We start from the raw sequence: 18,270 nt of genomic DNA on the forward strand, positions 1-18,270 counted from the left end.
GTCTCCTTCTCCAAGTCCACCATTTGACCTCCGAGTCTCCTTCTCCAAGTCCACCATCTGACCTCCGAGTCTCCCTCTCCAAGTCCACCATCTGACCTCCGAGTCTCCTTCTCCAAGTCCACCATTTGACCTCCGAGTCTCCTTCTCCAAGTCCACCATCTGACCTCCGAGTCTCCCTCTCCTAGTCCACCATCTGACCTCCGAGTCTCCTTCTCCAAGTCCACCATCTGACCTCCGAGTCTCCTTCTCCAAGTCCACCATCTGACCTCCGAGTCTCCTTCTCCAAGTCCACCATCTGACCTCCGAGTCTCCTTCTCCAAGTCCACCATCTGACCTCCGAGTCTCCTTCTCCAAGTCCACCATCTGACCTCCGAGTCTCCTTCTCCAAGTCCACCATCTGACCTCCGAGTCTCCCTCTCCTAGTCCACCATCTGACCTCCGAGTCTCCTTCTCCAAGTCCACCATCTGACCTCCGAGTCTCCCTCTCCTAGTCCACCATCTGACCTCCGAGTCTCCTTCTCCAAGTCCACCATCTGACCTCCGAGTCTCCTTCTCCAAGTCCACCATCTGACCTCCGAGTCTCCCTCTCCTAGTCCACCATCTGACCTCCGAGTCTCCCTCTCCTAGTCCACCATCTGACCTCCGAGTCTCCCTCTCCTAGTCCACCATCTGACCTCCGAGTCTCCTTCTCCAAGTCCACCATCTGACCTCCGAGTCTCCTTCTCCTAGTCCACCATCTGACCTCTGAGTCTCCCTCTCCTAGTCCACCATCTGACCTCCGAGTCTCCTTCTCCAAGTCCACCATCTGACCTCCGAGTCTCCCTCCAACCCTTTTATCTGACCTTTGACCTTTGACTTCAGGGCCTCTGATTGGCTGATGGTGGGAACAAACCGACCAATGGGAGAGCCCCGACACCACCGAGCTTTCTGTGCCTATTAAACACTCTGACATCACAGATGATGTCCCAACACGGCGGTGGGCGTTGCCATGGTTACAGAGGTTACAGAGCACATCATTCCTGAGCAGACTGAGCTCCCAGTAGCAATGCATTGTGGGTAGTGGAGTCCCAACAAGGCGCTATTGTGAGTTAAACTTTTTTTTTTGTCTAAATGTTTAATTAAAAACTGCTTTTTCTCAAAATCCCCAAAATAATGGAAACATTTTAAATTTTATTTTTCTTTATTTTGTTTTTTTTAATATTTAAAGTTACTCAGCATGGATAAAAATAAAACCAGTAAATCTTTATTTATTGAGGTTATTTTTTACTGTAAAAGCAAAATGAAATCATTAATATTTTAATCATTGTCTGAGTTTTTTTAATTGAGTCCATTTTTTATTGTTAATTTTTTTAATTCTGCCTCTTTAATGAACTTCTGGAAAACAACTTTAACAAAAGCTCATTGAAATCGGCAGTTTTGGGCAAAGGCTTTCGATGGTTTACAGATCTTTGAATCCTCAGCGACGTGCCTTTCTCAACGGCACTTCATGCTACTGTTTTGACTTAAATTATTATTATCATTATTATTGTTACGACTGTAGAACTTTAGCTGGCTGCGATCTCAACCGACCTTCTTCTGTGCCTTATTTTCTGAATTATTCTGCTGGTTGTTATTTATTTTTTACGTGGAGTTTTGGTGGAGTTCTGGTGGCGGGTTGTTTTGATCTGACTTGATTTTTTTGTACAAGTTTTTCACTTAGTTAGTTGAAAATGATTTTATGTCGTATTGTTGGTTTATATATTTTGGGGAAGGTTTTTTAATCATGAATGTGTTTATACTGTAAAACATGACATAGGTAATGCTTTCGACGTCCCGCCCACCTGTCGTACCTGCGTGTGTGTGTGTGTGTGTGTGTATTTATACGTGTGTGTATATATATTTGTGTGTATCAAGCTGAGCTGTGATTGGTTGATCTTCAAATGTCCCACCTTCTTTTTTTTCTATTAAAATATATATTTAATTCAAATCCAGCTCTTGTTTTTTTAAACCTTTACTTAGTTTTTATTTTAATTTTATGTTATTGGATTTTTGGTGTTGATTTTCTTTAAACAGGAAAAAAAAGCCACAAAAAACAGGAAGCTGCCGATTCCCAGTTTGCCTTCTGACCTCTGACCTCTGACCTCCCGACCGGAGCTGATTGGGTTAAATATTAAATATATACATATTAAATATTGTGAAGGAGGCGGCGGCTGAGCTTAGCTTGGTTTACATTTTTGGTTTGTTTATCAATAAAACGCAGCGTGACAGCAGACATAAAATCAGCAAAAATATTCAAAATATTTTGATTTAAATTTTTATGTAATTATTTTGCAACAGCAAAACGTCTGAAAATGTTTTAAATTAAATTTGGTGATAACGAAGCCTTGAAAAAAAGTGGGTGGCGAGGTCAACCAAACCAAAGTTTGCGTGCCTTTTAATTGGACCAACTCATTCTTCCATTATGACATCACTTCCTGTTTAAATGGCTTTCCAAACTTTTTTTTTTTTTTTTTACTTCCCAGTATTTAAGTTTTTTCTCCGTACACACAAAACATATTCTTTAACGTAAAGTTATGTAAATATTTATGTTTTCATGTCTTCACATTTCAGGTAAAAAGGTTACTGGTTTCACATGAAGTGAAAGTCGTTTTTTTGTGACATCACATCCTGTTTCAGGGCTACATGTGAACTTATCATATCCCATCAATGAAAACAACAATCAATTAAAACCAAAGGAAGGGTTAATTAATTAATTAAAGAATCTTTTACCTCATAGCTCTGCCCACTCTTTGTTAGATATCCCAGCAGGCATTTCAGAACTTTACGATACTGTTCTTGTTGGGAAGCGCTGCTGATTCACTGCAAGAAAACATGTTGAAAATGTTTTACGTTTTAAAACCTGACTAATAAAACAGCACATTAACAATGTTACACTTGTAACTTGTTGTAACATGAAACATGATGTGACGTTACATTTGTAACATGTTGATGTGATGTTACGTTACACTTGTAACATGTAACACGATGTTGTTACACTTGTAACATGTAACACGATGATGTTACACTTGTAACATGTAACACGATGTTGTTACACTTGTAACATGTTGTAACATGATGTGACGTTACACATGAAACATGTTGCTGTGATGTTACGTTACATTTGTAACATGTAACACGATGTTACACTTGTAACATGTTGTAACATGATGTGACGTTACACATGAAACATGTTGATGTGATGTTACGTTACATTTGTAACATGTAACACGATGTTGTTACACTTGTAACATGTTGTAACATGATGTTACATTACATTTGTAACATGTTGTAACATGATGTTACATTTGTAACATGAAACATGTTACACTTGTAACATGAAACATGATGTTACGTTACATTTGTAACATATTGTAACATGATGTGACGTTACACATGAAACATGTTGATGTGATGTTACATTACATTTGTAACATGTAACACGATGTTGTTACACTTGTAACATGTTGTAACATGTAACATGGTTCAAGTAACAGTGAACATTTTACATGTATTGTGAAGTCGTAACAAGTTACAGGTGTACATGTTACAAGTACTGTCATTTGTAAATTACCACTCGTAACAGGTGACAGTACTTATAACTCAATGAATAGTGTAATTGTACGTACTGTATCATGAAACATGTTAAATACCTGTAAACTTGAATCTTACATACTTGTAACACTTGTTACACATAACAATACTGCAATGCGTAAGTTACTACCTGGAACAAAGTGACAATACTTGTAATTTAAAGTATTGTAATATGTTACACACTAGTTTGTATCTTGCATACATGGTAGTATACATGTTACAATATGTATATTATCTATAATGACCATAATTACATGTTGAAAGTATGCAGATACAAGTACGTTACACTTGTATACTAATGTTAAGTTATTGCTTGTAATGTATTATACTTGTGTGTTAAATACAAGTATGTAATAACATACACTACATGCTAAAGTACATGTATTGTCAAATGTAGTATTATAACGTAACATACTTGTATTTTTCAACCTTGTATAAACGTTACAATACTTGTTATAAGTGTTGTAACATGTTATAATACTTGTATGTATTTTAAAACATCATACATGTTACATATTAAATACTACTACATTGTATGTAACACGTTATAATACTTGTGCATGTAAAGCAACATGTCTTGTATGTTGCGTACTCGATACTGTAACTTTAGAAGTATTGTTACTTGTAACATGAAAACATAAAACAGTCTCGACAGTAATTGAAATTATTGAAATCTAAAAATTGTTAGAAGTATTTGAAACTCCTTCAGAAATATCAGAATATGTTCAACATGTTTTTAGTGAATTAAAACGGGTTCACATCGTTATCCATTTTACCCAAATTCCCCCTTTTGTACCTGAATGTTCCTGTTTTTCTATGCTAATGAATGTAAAGTACTTGTGGTGCATTGTGGGAGAAGGTAGGACTATTGTTGTTATTATTATATGGAATATTTTTTAATATTAATACCAGTGCATGGGGGGGGGGATCTGTGCTTGATTTAATTTTTATTTATTCTGAAAGTGTGACAGGAAGTTGTAGCATGAGTCACTGAATAAATAAATAATCTGACAACCAATGGCTGTCTTCGGTCTCTGCAAGCCCCGCCCACCGTCTGTCCAGCCAGCCAATCAGATTGCGAGACACATTCTCAACAAACCAGCACATTTTAAAGTTCAGCTTTGAAAGGATAAAACTTTATTGTTCCTGTGTTGACGCAATCCTCAGCTGTGATTGGTCGCTTCGCAGACTACAGCAGATATTTGTAATAAAAAAAAGAAATACAACAATAAACAAATAAAGAATCCTAACGATCCAATCGGACGACGGCGACAGAGGTTCGTCCGACTCAAAGCTGACGTCATCAACCAAACCCCCCCCCACCCACACCCCCGCCCCACGTGGCTACGCTAACAGCTAATGGCTAACAGTGAAGCAACACAGCTTTAAAAAAACACCTGTGATCGTCCACGCACACACGCACGCACGCACGCACACACACGCACACACACACACAGTGTACAGTGTTTAGACTCAGAAATGTGATTTATTTATTTTTTTGTCATTTTATAGTTTCTATATTTGGTCCTGTGTTTTATTGGATGTTTTGTGAATCTCATGAAATGCAGCGACCGTTAAGCGTCACAGAATACTGGAGAGTTCATTCAGTGCTGAATCGGGTTTAACTCTTTACTTTTATCGGGGGGGAGTAACAACTTAACAAAAAAATAATATATATATATATGTATATATATATAGAGAGAAAAAATACAAAACTAATTAGATTTACAACTTAACAAAAATTCTCTGATCTCATTGGCCAATCTTTGTTTCTGTCACGGCTCGTTCTCTCGTTTCACTGAAGACGTGTTGGGGTCTATTAAAGGGACTGTAAGTAACTTCTTAACGTATAAATCATTGCTGGTCGGTGTCTCACGGTCGCTCGCGTGTGTCTCCGCTGAAAAAAGCCAACACTAGGATCAGCATTGATTCATGGAGAGACCTTGGTCTGGTCAGCTAACATTACTGCCAAGCAGCTGAAATATAGAGTGATATTGTGCTTTTAGCTGACGTGTGTCTCCTCACTGTGTTGAGCGATGCTCCTTCATGTCTATGTAGAGCGAGCACAAGCGCCAGCAACAGGACGCTGACTTTAGTTGACTTACCGGACACAGATGAAGCTGTTAACAAGACATTATGATTCTTACTAACAGCCCCTTTAACGACGTCTCGTAGAGTTCCTGTTTTTAACTACGATACAGATTTTTACTCCTTCTACAATTATTTTGTAATTACGAGATAAAAAAAATCACGTAATTATCTGATTTTTGTTACAATCACCGATTTCTTACTCACAAAATAAAGTCGTCGTAATTATGAGTTATTTTTTTATTAGTTTTGTAACTATGAAACAAAAAGTTCAGACCAGATAAAGTAGTTTTAAGATGCGTTTCATAATTATTAGGGCTGTCAACGTTAACGTGATAATAACACGTTAACGCACATTTGATTTAACGTCACTAATTTCTTTAACGCAATAACTTTTTTAGGTCGTAGCGGCTCAGTTGTAAAGCTAGAGTGAAGATCCTGGTATCATAGTAAACTATAAACCTGATGAATCCATCGGTACCAACCAGGTCAGACTAGCTGGTCATGAAGGAGTTAAATAACGCTCTGAACTGACACTAAATGTTGGAGAGGATAAACTGATTTACTATAATAAATATACATACATTTACATAAAGCAGCATATTTGTCCACTCCCATGTTGATAAGAGGATTTTAAATCTCCCTTTAAGGTTCATTTAGAACAGATTAAAAATTGTGTGATTTCATATTTTAAGGATTGACAGCCCTAATAATTATAACACAGATTTAATAAAAGTTAAACTTTAGTTTGTTTGTTAAAAGGTTCCGTTTTCTCTTTGTGTGATGATTTCATAATAAAGACGTCGTTATCATATTATATATTGTTTTATATTTACTTGATAACTAATTTTGTAATTATGAGAAACAGAAGACAGTTATAGTTATTTTAGTAAACGCAGTCGTCTTCTGCAAAATGAAACTGTTTTGTTCTTTTTAAGACAAAAACGATCCGAACAGATTGGAGTTCATTCTCTCTCCTCGTCGGCTGACTGATCCTCCGTCAAACTGAAGAACAGAGGAAACTAACTGAGACATCTTCTTGTTATGATTACTGACATTAATCTAATAATCAGGAGATGATTCACATTCTGAACCAGAACTGAGACACTCGTCTGGTTTCTCTTCATCAGAGGAACGATCGGAGACCAACCTTTGGTTCTCATTTAGAAACGCGCGCCAGCCCTCACTTTCATCACGCCACGGGGTTTTTCTTACACCCTCTGACTCGCGCGTATGTTAGACTCCTTGGTCCGTGTTTGAAGACGGGTCGGGTGGGTTGTCGACATCGCCACAGACCCCTGGAGCCTTTTACGTGGGCCGCGGCACGACATGGTCGGGGCTCACTGAGGACAGACGGTCGACAGTCGCAGCGGGAGCAGGGAGCCCCGTCCCTCCCCGGCAGGGAGAGGACGCAGCGAGCCCTTTGACCACGGTGCAGCGAGGTCCGGGCAGGGAGCGCTGTAAAGCTGCGGCCGAGAGCCACCTTCACCCCGAGCCTTTCCAAGCCGACCTAGAGCCGGTGGCGGCGCAGCGCCTCGTGTGCGGGACTCCCCAGCCTGCCGTGTGTCGCTCACACCCTCCAGCTGGCTGTGAACGAGGCTCTTTAGGCTCAGAGAAGTACTCGTATCGGAGAGTACTCAAATGTAAGTGCTTGTACTCGGTCTGAAATGCGTCGAAAGCTCCACCGGAGAGACCGGACACACCACCACCCGACGGTAAAGATCAGTCAGCTCGCTACACATGTCGACCGCCATCTTGTCCTGTAAAACGTCCGCTGTGGTCGGTAACAGCGGTGATGTCACCAGTTTATTAAGCGGTGGGAACGTTTCCTCAGCGTCACATCTGTAGTATCAGGAAGGAGAAAGCCGGTATCAGAACATCTCTGGTTCTCCGTGTGAGTTCTGCGTTTGAGCGATCAGAGACGTTCCTGAAACCCGTCAGAAGGTCCGAACCCGGCTGTCGTCCTCATGGACGTCTCAAACACAAGAAAACGTCTCCGGTTGGTTTTTCTCTGTCAACGCGTCAAAGATTAAAGATTTGTCGCCTCTTTTGTTTTTTGGCCAAAAATCTGATATAATAAATAATTATTATTTTCTCATTGCAAAAACTATGAAAGCAAATAAGTGAACAGAAGACCTGACGGAGGACTTCAACCGCCACTGAATACTGTTCTAGCACTGAGACCATCAGTAGAGGTTCTGAGGGAACGTTATGGAAACGTTACGGTGAATCAGCACCGCAGCAACGCTCACATTCAATATCTCAAAACCATCTATTCATAACAGAAAGTACTCAGTGGAGATTAAACGTCTCTTTCATCTGCACTTATTTTAATTTCCATATAAAACTTCATGAAACTCTCAGAAGCCAATCAGGAGAGAGGATTCTGCCTCCTCTCTCCTGATTGGTTGATTGATTTTCTCTGATCAAAGATCAGACGACTCAGTGCGATGCCCCCCGCCCACCCCCCGTCTCATCTATCCGGTGCTCTCATTGGCTTCTTCTGGCATCATTTAGTTTAGCACCAAAAGGAACATAAATAGTTAAAAACACACAAACATACACACACACACACACACACACACGCAACAAACACACATTCTTCAGTTTTTCTCATAAAAAAATCAAAAACAAATAAACATCAGTCTCTTCCTCTCGTCTCCTCCTCTTCCTCTTCTTCTTCCTCCTCCTCCTCCTCTTCCTCTCCGCGATCACGATGAAGAGGAGGAGGAGGAAGGTGTGCATCCGGTTGCCGTGGTAACTACACGTCGAGGATCTCCTCGGCGGTGCCGCCGCAGCGCAGCCGGTAGCGTCCGGTCCTCCAGCTGATGGTCGGGTCCCACAGAGCCGAGAGGAAGATCTGCACCGCCATCGACTCCCTGATGAACCACGCCACCGCGAAGTCCAGCTTGGAGAAGCACAGCGGGCCGCCCTGCAGGATGATGTCATCCATCAATAACCAATCAATAACCAATCAGTCACAGTCTGACAATATATTATAATATGACACATTTACAACTTTTTATTTAACACTTTTATATTTGTTTCTTATATTTATTTATTTATTTATTATATAATTCTGTTTTTAATGTATTTTTAGTTTTTAATTTAATTTTAGTATTTTATTCTATTTATCAGTCACAGTCTAAAATATAACACATTTATAACCTTTATTTAACCTTTTCCTATTTATTTCTTATGTAATTTGTATATACAGTATACTATATATATATATAATATATATATATATATATTATATGTAATTTTGAATATTTTCTTGTTTTTAATTTAATTTTCGATTTTTTTCTCTTTATTTTATAAACTTTATAAAACCCAAATATAAATGTATAAATATATGTTATGGTACACAGATATAAAATATCATGTTTATAAAGTACAACTAGACGTAACCGGGCAGTTTACTCACGTTTTTCCTGTCAGACGTTCGTGTGAAATCGTTATCAATTTATCAATTTATTAATTAGCGGATGAATTCTTGAGTTACGGACAAAAACGTGTTTTGTGAGGTCACGGTGACCTTTGACCAAACTGTTCTAATCCGTTCGTCCTTGAAGCCGAGAAGACGTTTGTGCCCAATGTAACACGACTCCTGAGACTCCTGGGACGGATGGACGTCACGGTGACCTTTGACCTTTGACCAAACAGTTCTAATCCGTTCATCCTGGAGTCCAGGTGGACGTTGGTGCCAAATTTGAAGAAATTCCCTGCCGGCGCTCCTGAGATAGCACGTTCACTAAAACGGTCTGGACGGACGGGCGGATGACCTGAAAACGCGGCGACGGCGGCGGCGAGGAGGTGAAAAAACCACCCTTGAAGACACCCTGACAAAATAATAGTCTAAAATAAATGTAAGTGTCAAGCAGGTAAATGTTTGTGTTCATAATTTAATTAATAATCATTTTGCTTGAAAGTCGTCCTTTCAAAATAAAAGCATGTAATTGTGTGCGAGTACCTGAACACCCGTCAGCTGGATGTAATCAGAGATGAACCAGGCGAGACAGTGACACATGAAGAACACCATCATGTCCCACCTGCAACACACACACAATACATTATCTTTACACTGCCCCGCTCTCTAAGCTGTCTGACAGCCAATCACAGAGCAGCAGCAGGCGTCCGGTGGCGTACCTGAACACGTAATGAGCGGCCCAGCCGATGATGAGGCTGGCCAGGAAGCACTCGGAGACGGGCTCCAGCACGGTGCCGGGAAGCATGTTGATCCTCAGCTTCGTCCACCTGAACACGTCAAACACAACTTTATTAATATTATTAATATTAACTCTCACAGATACACAAGAGAACTATATCTTAAGAAAAATAATAATACATTTAATCACCACATTCAAATTAATACAGTCATCTAACAGAAATAATACGTCAATCTGGAGGAATAACTATAACTATAACAAATACTAGAATTTATACACAAATCATTTTCACACGAACATTTAGGCCATCACAATACTTTAAGATATAATCACATAAAAACTCCACAAATATATGACATCATAATTTGAAATATATATTTTAGGACTGTCAAAGTTAATAACGCAAAATCGTTTTACAACTCCAATTCCTTTAACGCATTCGATCTTTCCGAGGTCGTAGCGGCTCAGTTTTAAAGTTAGAGAGAAGATCCTGAAATCATCTGAAACTGTAGAACCTGATGAATCCATCGGTACCAACCAGGTCAGACTAACTCGACATGAAGGAGGTTAAATAACGCTCCAAAAATGTCTGAAAAGCCAGAAAAATGTCTTTAAAAAAGTCTGAAAATTGGCAAAAAAAAAAAAAAAAAGGCAAAAAAATGTCCCAAATTCTTCCGAAAAAAATTCGGAAAAATGTTGGGGAAAAAAAAAAATTCAGAAAAATGTTGGGGAAAAAAAAGTCAGGAAAATGTTGGGGGAAAAAAAAAGTCAGGGAAATGTTGGGGGGGAAAAAAGTCGCAAAAATGTTGCGAAAATAAAAAAAGTCAGAAAAATGTTGGGGGAAAAAAAGTGAGGAAAATGTTGGGGGGAAAAAAGTCGCAAAAATGTTGCGAAAAAAAAGTCGGGAAAATGTTGAGAAAGTAGTCGGAAAAATGTTTGGAAAAAAAAGTCCGAAAAGAAAGAAGCAAAGTCAGATACTGGTATCATGTGAAACTATAAAACCTGATGAATCCATCAGTACCAACCATGTCATACGAGCTGGTCATGAAGGGGGTTAAATAACGTTCCAAAAATGTCTGAAAAGCCAGAAAAATGTCTTTAAAAAAATCTGAAAATTGGCAAAAAAAATGTTGGAAAAAAATAAATCTGAAAAATGTTGGAAAAAAAAAAAGTGGGGAAAATGTTGGGAAAAAAAGTCGGAAAAATAAAAGTCGGGAAAATGTTGGGGAAAAAAAATGTTGGGAAAAAAATTCGAAAAATGTTGGGAAAAAAAACCAGTAGGAAAAATGTTGGGGAAAAAAAAGTCGGGAAAGTGTTGAGAAAAAAACAAAAAAGTTGGAAAAATGTTTGGAAAAAAAAGTCAAAGAAGAAAGAAGCAAAGTCATGTGAAACTATAAAACCTGATGAATCCATCGGTACCAACCAGGTCAGACTAGCTGGTCATGAAGGAGGTTAAATAACGCTGCAAACTAACACTAAATGTTGGAGAGGAAAAACTGTCATGTCCATGTTCAAAGAGGTCCCTTGACCTCTGACCTCCAGATCAGTGAATGTAAATGGGTTCTATGGGTACCCACGAGTCTCCCCTTTACAGACATGCCCACTTTATGATCATCACATGCAGTTTGGGGCAAGTCATAGTCAAGTCAGCACACTGACACACTGACAGCTGTTGTTGCCTGTTGGGCTGCAGTTTGCCATGTTATGATTGGAGCATATTGTTTTATGCTAAATGCAGTACCTGTGAGGGTTTCTGGATCAATATCTGTTATTGATTTGTGTTGTTCATTGATTTACAGTAATAAATATATACATACATTTACATAAAGCAGCATATTTGTCCACTCCCATGTTGATAAGAGGATTAAATACTGGACTAATCTCCCTTTAAGGTTCATTTAGAACGGATTGCTTGACGGCCCTGAACCCTTCAATATGAATAATAAACAGCCAATCAGATGAAGAGATATGAGGTCACCTGATCATGCGGGACTGGAACTGGCCGATAGAGTACGACCCAGAATTCTGCAGCGCCACCTGCGTCGCCATGGAGAACTTCCAGCCTCTGAGGAGAGACGGCAACAAACGATCCGTTTTTATTTCACTTTAGAATAAACGCACAACTCAACGGGTGCTAATGCTAACGTGCTAACCTGTCGGCGATGGCTTTAGCCATGAAGTAATCCTCGGCGATGTACTGAGCGAAGGCGACCAATCCGCCGGCTTGATCCAACACGTCCTTCCTCATCAGACACGACATCCCCGTCACACACTTTATCCCCGTCACGTTAGCCGAGATGTAGGAGCGAGGGTGGGACGTCCCGAAATACACCTGACAACACGTTAGCATTAGCATCTGTTAGCATTATCAAACAGAGAATAAACACTATAAAATAACTAATAATAATAAAGAAGATGTCATTTTAAAATACAATACATGCATTAGCAATGTTAGCACTGAGACATTAGCTTAGAGGCTAGTGCTAAATAGCATTTAAACACATCATTTCACACATTAGCGTTGGTATCTGCTCGCTAAATGGAAACCAGACTTAGCATGATGCTAGCTTGTTAGCCTTACCTGCTCCAGTGTGGCGGCGAAGCCTTGGCGGTCTGCGACGTATGGCAACCCGTGGACCAATCCCACCTTCTCTGTCATCTGATTGGTCAGATCTGTCAGGGTGTCGGGTTTCACTGTGACACACACACGCACACGCACACGCACACGCACACGCACACGCACACACACAGTTAGTATTCTCAGTGACCATCTCTCAGTGTGTAAAGTTTGTATGTTGGTGAAAACTAAACCCGACTCTCCGGACCTATGATGCCGCTGTCACAGATCCAGACCAGGCCGTATTTGGCTCCTTCATAGCCCGGCATCAGGTTGTTGATCTTGGGGTTGATTCCAACTTTCTTCCCCCCTGAAAACCAAAGAACACCCCATGCTAACATTAGCTGCTATCTAAGGACTAAAGGAAGTGAGTTAGATGTGGTTAGATGCTACCAGAGGACATGACCACAGATTAAACCCGATACGGGATACAGTACGTTGAATGAGTCTTTTCTCACCGATGAATAATCGAGCGTCTACGTTGGGATATTTGCCCAACAACTTTTTACAGACGTCAACAGCTGGATCATCTTGGTCCTGAACGCACAGCAGGATCTCATACTGAAACACAAACATGTTCAAATTACAGTACAAATCAACGCCTGGAAACACCCCAGGTTCAGCTGGTTTGTAGCTTTGGGCCATCGATGGTAGTTTGTAGGGATGCACCGATACCACCGTTTATCAGACCGAGTACAAGTTCTTACATGTGGGTACTCTCCGATACCGAGTACCGATACTGAGTACCGATACGAGTACCGATACGAGTACTTCTCTGTGCCTAAAGAGCCTCGTTAACAGCCAGCTGGAGGGTGTGAGCGACTCACGGCAGGCTGGGGAGTCCCGCATACGAGGCGGTGCGCCGCCACCGGCTCTAGGTCGGCTTGGAAAGGCTCGGGGTGAAGGTGCTTCCCGGGGCCGTGGACAAAGTGCTCGCTGCGCCCTCGCTCCCCGCCGGGGAGGGACGGGGCCCCCTGCTCCCGGTGTGACTGTCGACCGGGGAGGACTGTCCTCAGGGGCGGGGCTCCACCCACGTAAAAGGCGCCAGGGGTATGCGGCGATGTCTGCAACCCACCCGACCCGTCTTGAAACACGGATCACTCGCACGCGCAGGTCAAAGGGTGCAAGCAAAACCCCGTGGCCCAATGAAAGTGAGGGTCGGGTTCACCACCGGCCCGTCTCACCCGCACCGTCAGGGAGGTGGAGCGTGTGATAGGACGATGGATCTATAAAGAGAAGGATAAGACCCGAAAGATGGTGACGAGAGGTTAACGTCACGCCGCCGTAAAGTGGTATCGGAGCCGTTTTGCGAGTACGAGTACATGAGCACAGTATCGGACCTGATACTGATAGCAGTATCGGGAATCGGTGCATCCCTATTAGTTTGGACAACTACAGTGGGGGGGTAGTCAATGTCACCTTGGGGTAATCCAGAGTAAAAAAGGTCTCCAGGTTGGAGATCAGGTTCGGGTCGACGCCCTTCAGCGGCTTCAGCAGAGAAACTCCTGCCAGCGTCACAAACGGCTGTTTGACCTCCGACCTTTTCTTGTGGTGGTGGAGACGCCTGAAAGGGACCGAGACACAGAAAGTTCAGAGGTCAGGGGTCAGCAGCAACTACATCAGGAAAGCAAGAAACGTTCTTGGTCTGATTGATTGTGTTTCAGTGAAACACAGGATGTATATTGTGATTGAAGGATGTGATCATTTACACCGTGACAGAGTGGAACCATCAGAGACCGTTACAATATCACTGTATACTAAATACAGAAATACATGCATTTAAAAATAAGTATAAAACAAATAAAAAGATACGCAAAAATAAATTAATAAATAAATTCAAATATAGATGAATAAATAAAAAATAAACGCAAAAATAAATATATACATTTAAAAATAAAAAAAATAAATACATAAATAAATAAAAGGGAAATTTAAACAGAAGAGTAAATAAATAAGGGAATAATAGAAAGATAAATAAATAAATAAAACAGAAATATAAATTTATGTCACATTTTATCAATTAATTGATGGCTACATTTATTTTTAATATAATTTTTTGCTACATTTAATGACATTTATTTATCAAGTATTTTATTAATTTATTCTTTAATTTGACAGGTTTCGTCCTCCATAATTTTAGAAAAAATAATTCATTGTGAAAAATAATCGGCAGATTAATCAATAATGAAAATAATCACTAAATGCAGCCACAGACTGAAGAGATAGAGATATACAGTATATATAGATATAGATATATATCTATATCTATATATAGATATATACAGTATATATATATATATATATATACTGTATATGGCAGCCATACAGCAGATTAATCAAACGACAGACTGTGAAATAACAGGAAGTGATTGTCACTCCTCTCGCGGAGCCAACAGGAAACAACTGTGTTTCTGTGGGTGTTAAGATGAACGTGATTGGCTGTTGCCTGGCTGGCGTTCACATTGCATCAGAGGACATTATTATATATAACAGGATAAACCTGTTGAGATGCATCATCTCGTTTTCAACAGGGTCGCAACAAACACAACAGAACAGTACTAAATAAATAAACTAAATAACTATGGGACAATAAGTAAAATAATAATAATATTAAAATAGGAAGGAGTACAACCGTAGACTCAATCAATGACCAATCCTTAAATACAGAGGGGAACAGTGACAGCCTTACTGAAAGCATTGGCGGTCTATTTAATACGACAGAGTATTACGGACACATTGAAGGAATACAAATCTGAGAATGAAGTCATACTATTTCAAGAAAAATAAAGTAGTAATATTACGAGAATAATGTCGTAACTTTACAAGGAAAAGAGTAATTTCCTCCTCCTCTAAAGAGTCCGTTCCTCCGTCAGGTCCGTGTGATTCTTTCTTCTGAATAAACTCAGTTTCTTTCACAATCTCTTCCAGGTCCTGATCCTGATGAAAATGTGCTGCTGATGAGTCAGAAGATGAACTATTTGGTTATTAGTGAAACCGAAACTAAAGTAGAACTTCACAAGATGCTCCATGTTCCTCATTTTCACACTATTTACCCTCTAAAATAACATGTACAATTACTACTTTATAATATTATCACTTTATTCTCATAATATTACAACTTATTCTCTCATAAACTTATGACTTTATTCTCATATTTTTACTTTATTAAATCTCAGATTAATTTTTTTAATAATACTCCGTCATAATTTTAAGATGAGAAATCAAAACATTTTTATATAAATAGTATAATGACAGAACTAATATTTAAGTGTAACTTGTTCTAATGAGAAGGAGCCCGTAACAATCAGGCTTTTTTACCAACTTCTGTAAAGAGGATCTGATCAGAGCCTCTTAGTGAATAATTGATGTATAAGGAACAAAAAATGGCTTTAGACAATCAGGATAGTTAAAGTTATTACATTTGAAAATGAATTGATAACAGTGATATTGACGTCTTATGTCTCGAGGGAGCCTCCCAAGTGTATCTAACATTGTGCAACGCGAACATACTGAAGGTAGGAAAACTGACCGGCTGTTTTCTGTTTTCTTTCTGACCGGTTGGTTTTTATCAACGAGCTTCTGGTTTATTTGTATTAAGTGTGAAAACAGGCTGAAAAAGACCCGACCAAACACGTGATAGTTATATTCTTAGAACTTCAACAGCTCTATAAAACATGTTTGTATCTGTGGGAGAATGTGCTTAAAAACTCAACGTTTACATATTTTCATTAGTATTTTAATTCTCAGACTCAAAGGAGTTTTATTAAATCTGCTTCCCAGTAACAGAGTCAGCAGATCTGGAGGGTCGTTAAACGTTCTGGATACTTCAGAAAATCCTGTAATCTTTTAAAGTCCCCCAGAGAATTACAGTCTAAACAAAGGAAATGTTATGTTTAACAGAAATAAGTGGGTTTTTCTGTGCAGCTTAACAAACAGACAGACAGACAGACAGACAGACAGACAGGCAGGCAGACAGACAGACAGAGAGAGACAGACAGACAGGCAGGCAGACAGACAGACAGACAGACAGAGAGACAGACAGACAGACAGACAGACAGAGAGACAGACAGACAGACAGAGAGACAGACAGACAGACAGACAGACAGACAGACAGACAGACAGAGAGACAGACAGACAGGCAGGCAGGCAGACAGAGACAGACAGACAGACAGACAGACAGGCAGACAGACAGACAGACAGACAGGCAGGCAGGCAGGCAGGCAGACAGACAGACAGACAGACAGACAGACAGACAGACAGACAAGATGAATTCAAGATGAATTCTGATTCTCTCATTCTGCCAAAAGGTCAATGACCTTTCAGGAGCTGTCCAGGAATCTCAGGTCATATCTGGTAATTAAAGCATCAATTCAGTCTATACAACCAAATCCATTTTCATGTCTTTCCAGGTTCTGTTTGTGTAATTCAACATCTCAAACCCACATCATGTGATAGAAAGTTCATTTAAAGCAGTAAATGAGTCACACTTACCGGACCAACTGAGAAAGAGTTACTGGAAGAACCCATGTTGCCCAACAACATGTATCCTGCCAAACCTCCACTGCACCAAACGACTCACTACCAAACTATAAGTACATCTAGGACAGAGTTCTTTAATCTACAATTACTATGTATTCATTCCAACAACACTTTATGTTGCTGTTTGCACCGTTAGTGGACTAAAGCCATTCTAAACCGTAACATGTAGAACTGTACGGGATCGAGTGCTACTATGTGTCTATATCTAATATATATAATATATATATATACATATATATATTATATATACATATATATATACATACATAGAGCTCCAGTGAGCGGAACGAACTAGCAGAGCTACCCGGTTAGCTCTGTTAGCTCTGTTAGCAGGAACCCTAACCCAACAGAACCTCCAGAACCGGAGGTTTTATCTGCTGTCACACATTCAGAACCCGCAGAGGAACTCAACATGTCTTCTGTTTGTGTTTCATCTCGAAAATAACAAAGAAGTTAAAATAAACACAGAAACAGGAAACAGGAGCAGCTCAGCTAGCCTAGCCTAGCTTAGCTTAGCTAAGCCTAGCCTAGCCAAGCCAAGTGGACTCATACATAGATGATGGACATGCTAGCTGGGGTTAGCCTAGCCTAGCCTAGCCTAGCATATCTTAGCTCAGTGGACTCACACATAGATGATGGACATCAGGTGCATCATCCAGAGGACGCCGAACAGGATGAAGCCGAACAGGGCGAGTCCCTGCATGCAGAGCTCCAGCAGAGCCATGACGCTCCTCCGGTCCTCCGGTCCTCTGGAGGCGGCGGGCCGGCTGCGGGTCACTCAGGCTCCGGGAGAACGGACCAGCTGCCCAGCCTCAGAGCCTCGGAGCCTCGGAGCCTCGGAGCGGAGCCTCCAGCGGGCAGCGGGGCGGAGCGGCAGTCCGGATCAGGAGGCCCGGTACCGGGGTAACGGGTAACGGGGGTCCGGGTCACGGTTGGGTTCGGTGGAGCTGCGGCGGTTTGACAATCAGTCACCAGACCGGCCGACGGTCAGCTGACCTACCGGGGGGGCGGGGGCGGGTAGCAACAGCAAACAAACCACTTCCGCTGTCCTTCAGAATAAAAGCAGTGTTTGAACTGTTGGTCGCTCCGGAACAGTAAACTGGATGTTTCACTGTTACATTGTTAAATTGAACTCCGTGAGAGAGTATGAGTTGTAATTTCTTGGAAGGAAATCTGACAGAGCTGCATGACGAACCTGTTGCTCAGGAAATCACCTGAGCCGGAGGTGTGATGAAGTTACCTGATATG

General features: G+C 40.7%; 2 protein-coding genes across 3 annotated transcripts in view; one reads left to right on the forward strand and one right to left on the reverse strand.

The window, feature by feature from the left end:
• Positions 1 to 1,966, forward strand: part of LOC141757295 (polypyrimidine tract-binding protein 3-like) — a 12,093-nt gene extending 10,127 nt beyond the window's left edge. For both annotated transcript variants that reach the window (XM_074617682.1, XM_074617683.1), the window contains one exon: positions 1 to 1,966. This exon is cut by the window's left edge and continues 174 nt beyond it. The gene's annotated coding sequence lies outside the window, so the exon portion shown is untranslated.
• A 2,757-nt stretch (positions 1,967 to 4,723) lies between these two features.
• ugcg (UDP-glucose ceramide glucosyltransferase) lies at positions 4,724 to 18,228 on the reverse strand. The gene is made up of 10 exons (XM_074617684.1): positions 17,649 to 18,228; positions 13,903 to 14,047; positions 12,942 to 13,044; positions 12,692 to 12,793; positions 12,448 to 12,560; positions 12,020 to 12,198; positions 11,845 to 11,931; positions 9,847 to 9,954; positions 9,671 to 9,749; positions 4,724 to 8,629 (listed from the first exon to the last, which is right to left on the reverse strand). The coding sequence occupies exons 1-10, from the start codon at positions 17,744 to 17,746 to the stop codon at positions 8,459 to 8,461; spliced, it is 1,185 nt and encodes a 394-aa protein (XP_074473785.1). The 5' UTR covers positions 17,747 to 18,228; the 3' UTR covers positions 4,724 to 8,458.
• Between the last annotated feature and the right edge of the window lie 42 nt (positions 18,229 to 18,270).

Source organism: Sebastes fasciatus, chromosome 19, assembly GCF_043250625.1.
Source record: "Sebastes fasciatus isolate fSebFas1 chromosome 19, fSebFas1.pri, whole genome shotgun sequence".
In the NCBI taxonomy this organism is placed as follows: Eukaryota; Metazoa; Chordata; class Actinopteri; order Perciformes; family Sebastidae; genus Sebastes; species Sebastes fasciatus.

What these genes read in the sequence shown, in the direction of transcription:
- ugcg (XM_074617684.1), bottom strand. Translation starts at nt 17,746, where the DNA reads ATGGCTCTGCTGGAGCTCTGCATGCAGGGACTCGCCCTGTTCGGCTTC. An exon ending in CTGATGTCCATCATCTATGT is followed by an intron (nt 14,048 to 17,648) that starts GTGAGTCCACTG and finishes GGTCCCTTTCAG; the next exon opens with GCGTCTCCACCACCACAAGA. An exon ending in TCCAGCTGACGGGTGTTCAG is followed by an intron (nt 8,630 to 9,670) that starts GTACTCGCACAC and finishes ATCATCCTGCAG; the next exon opens with GGCGGCCCGCTGTGCTTCTC.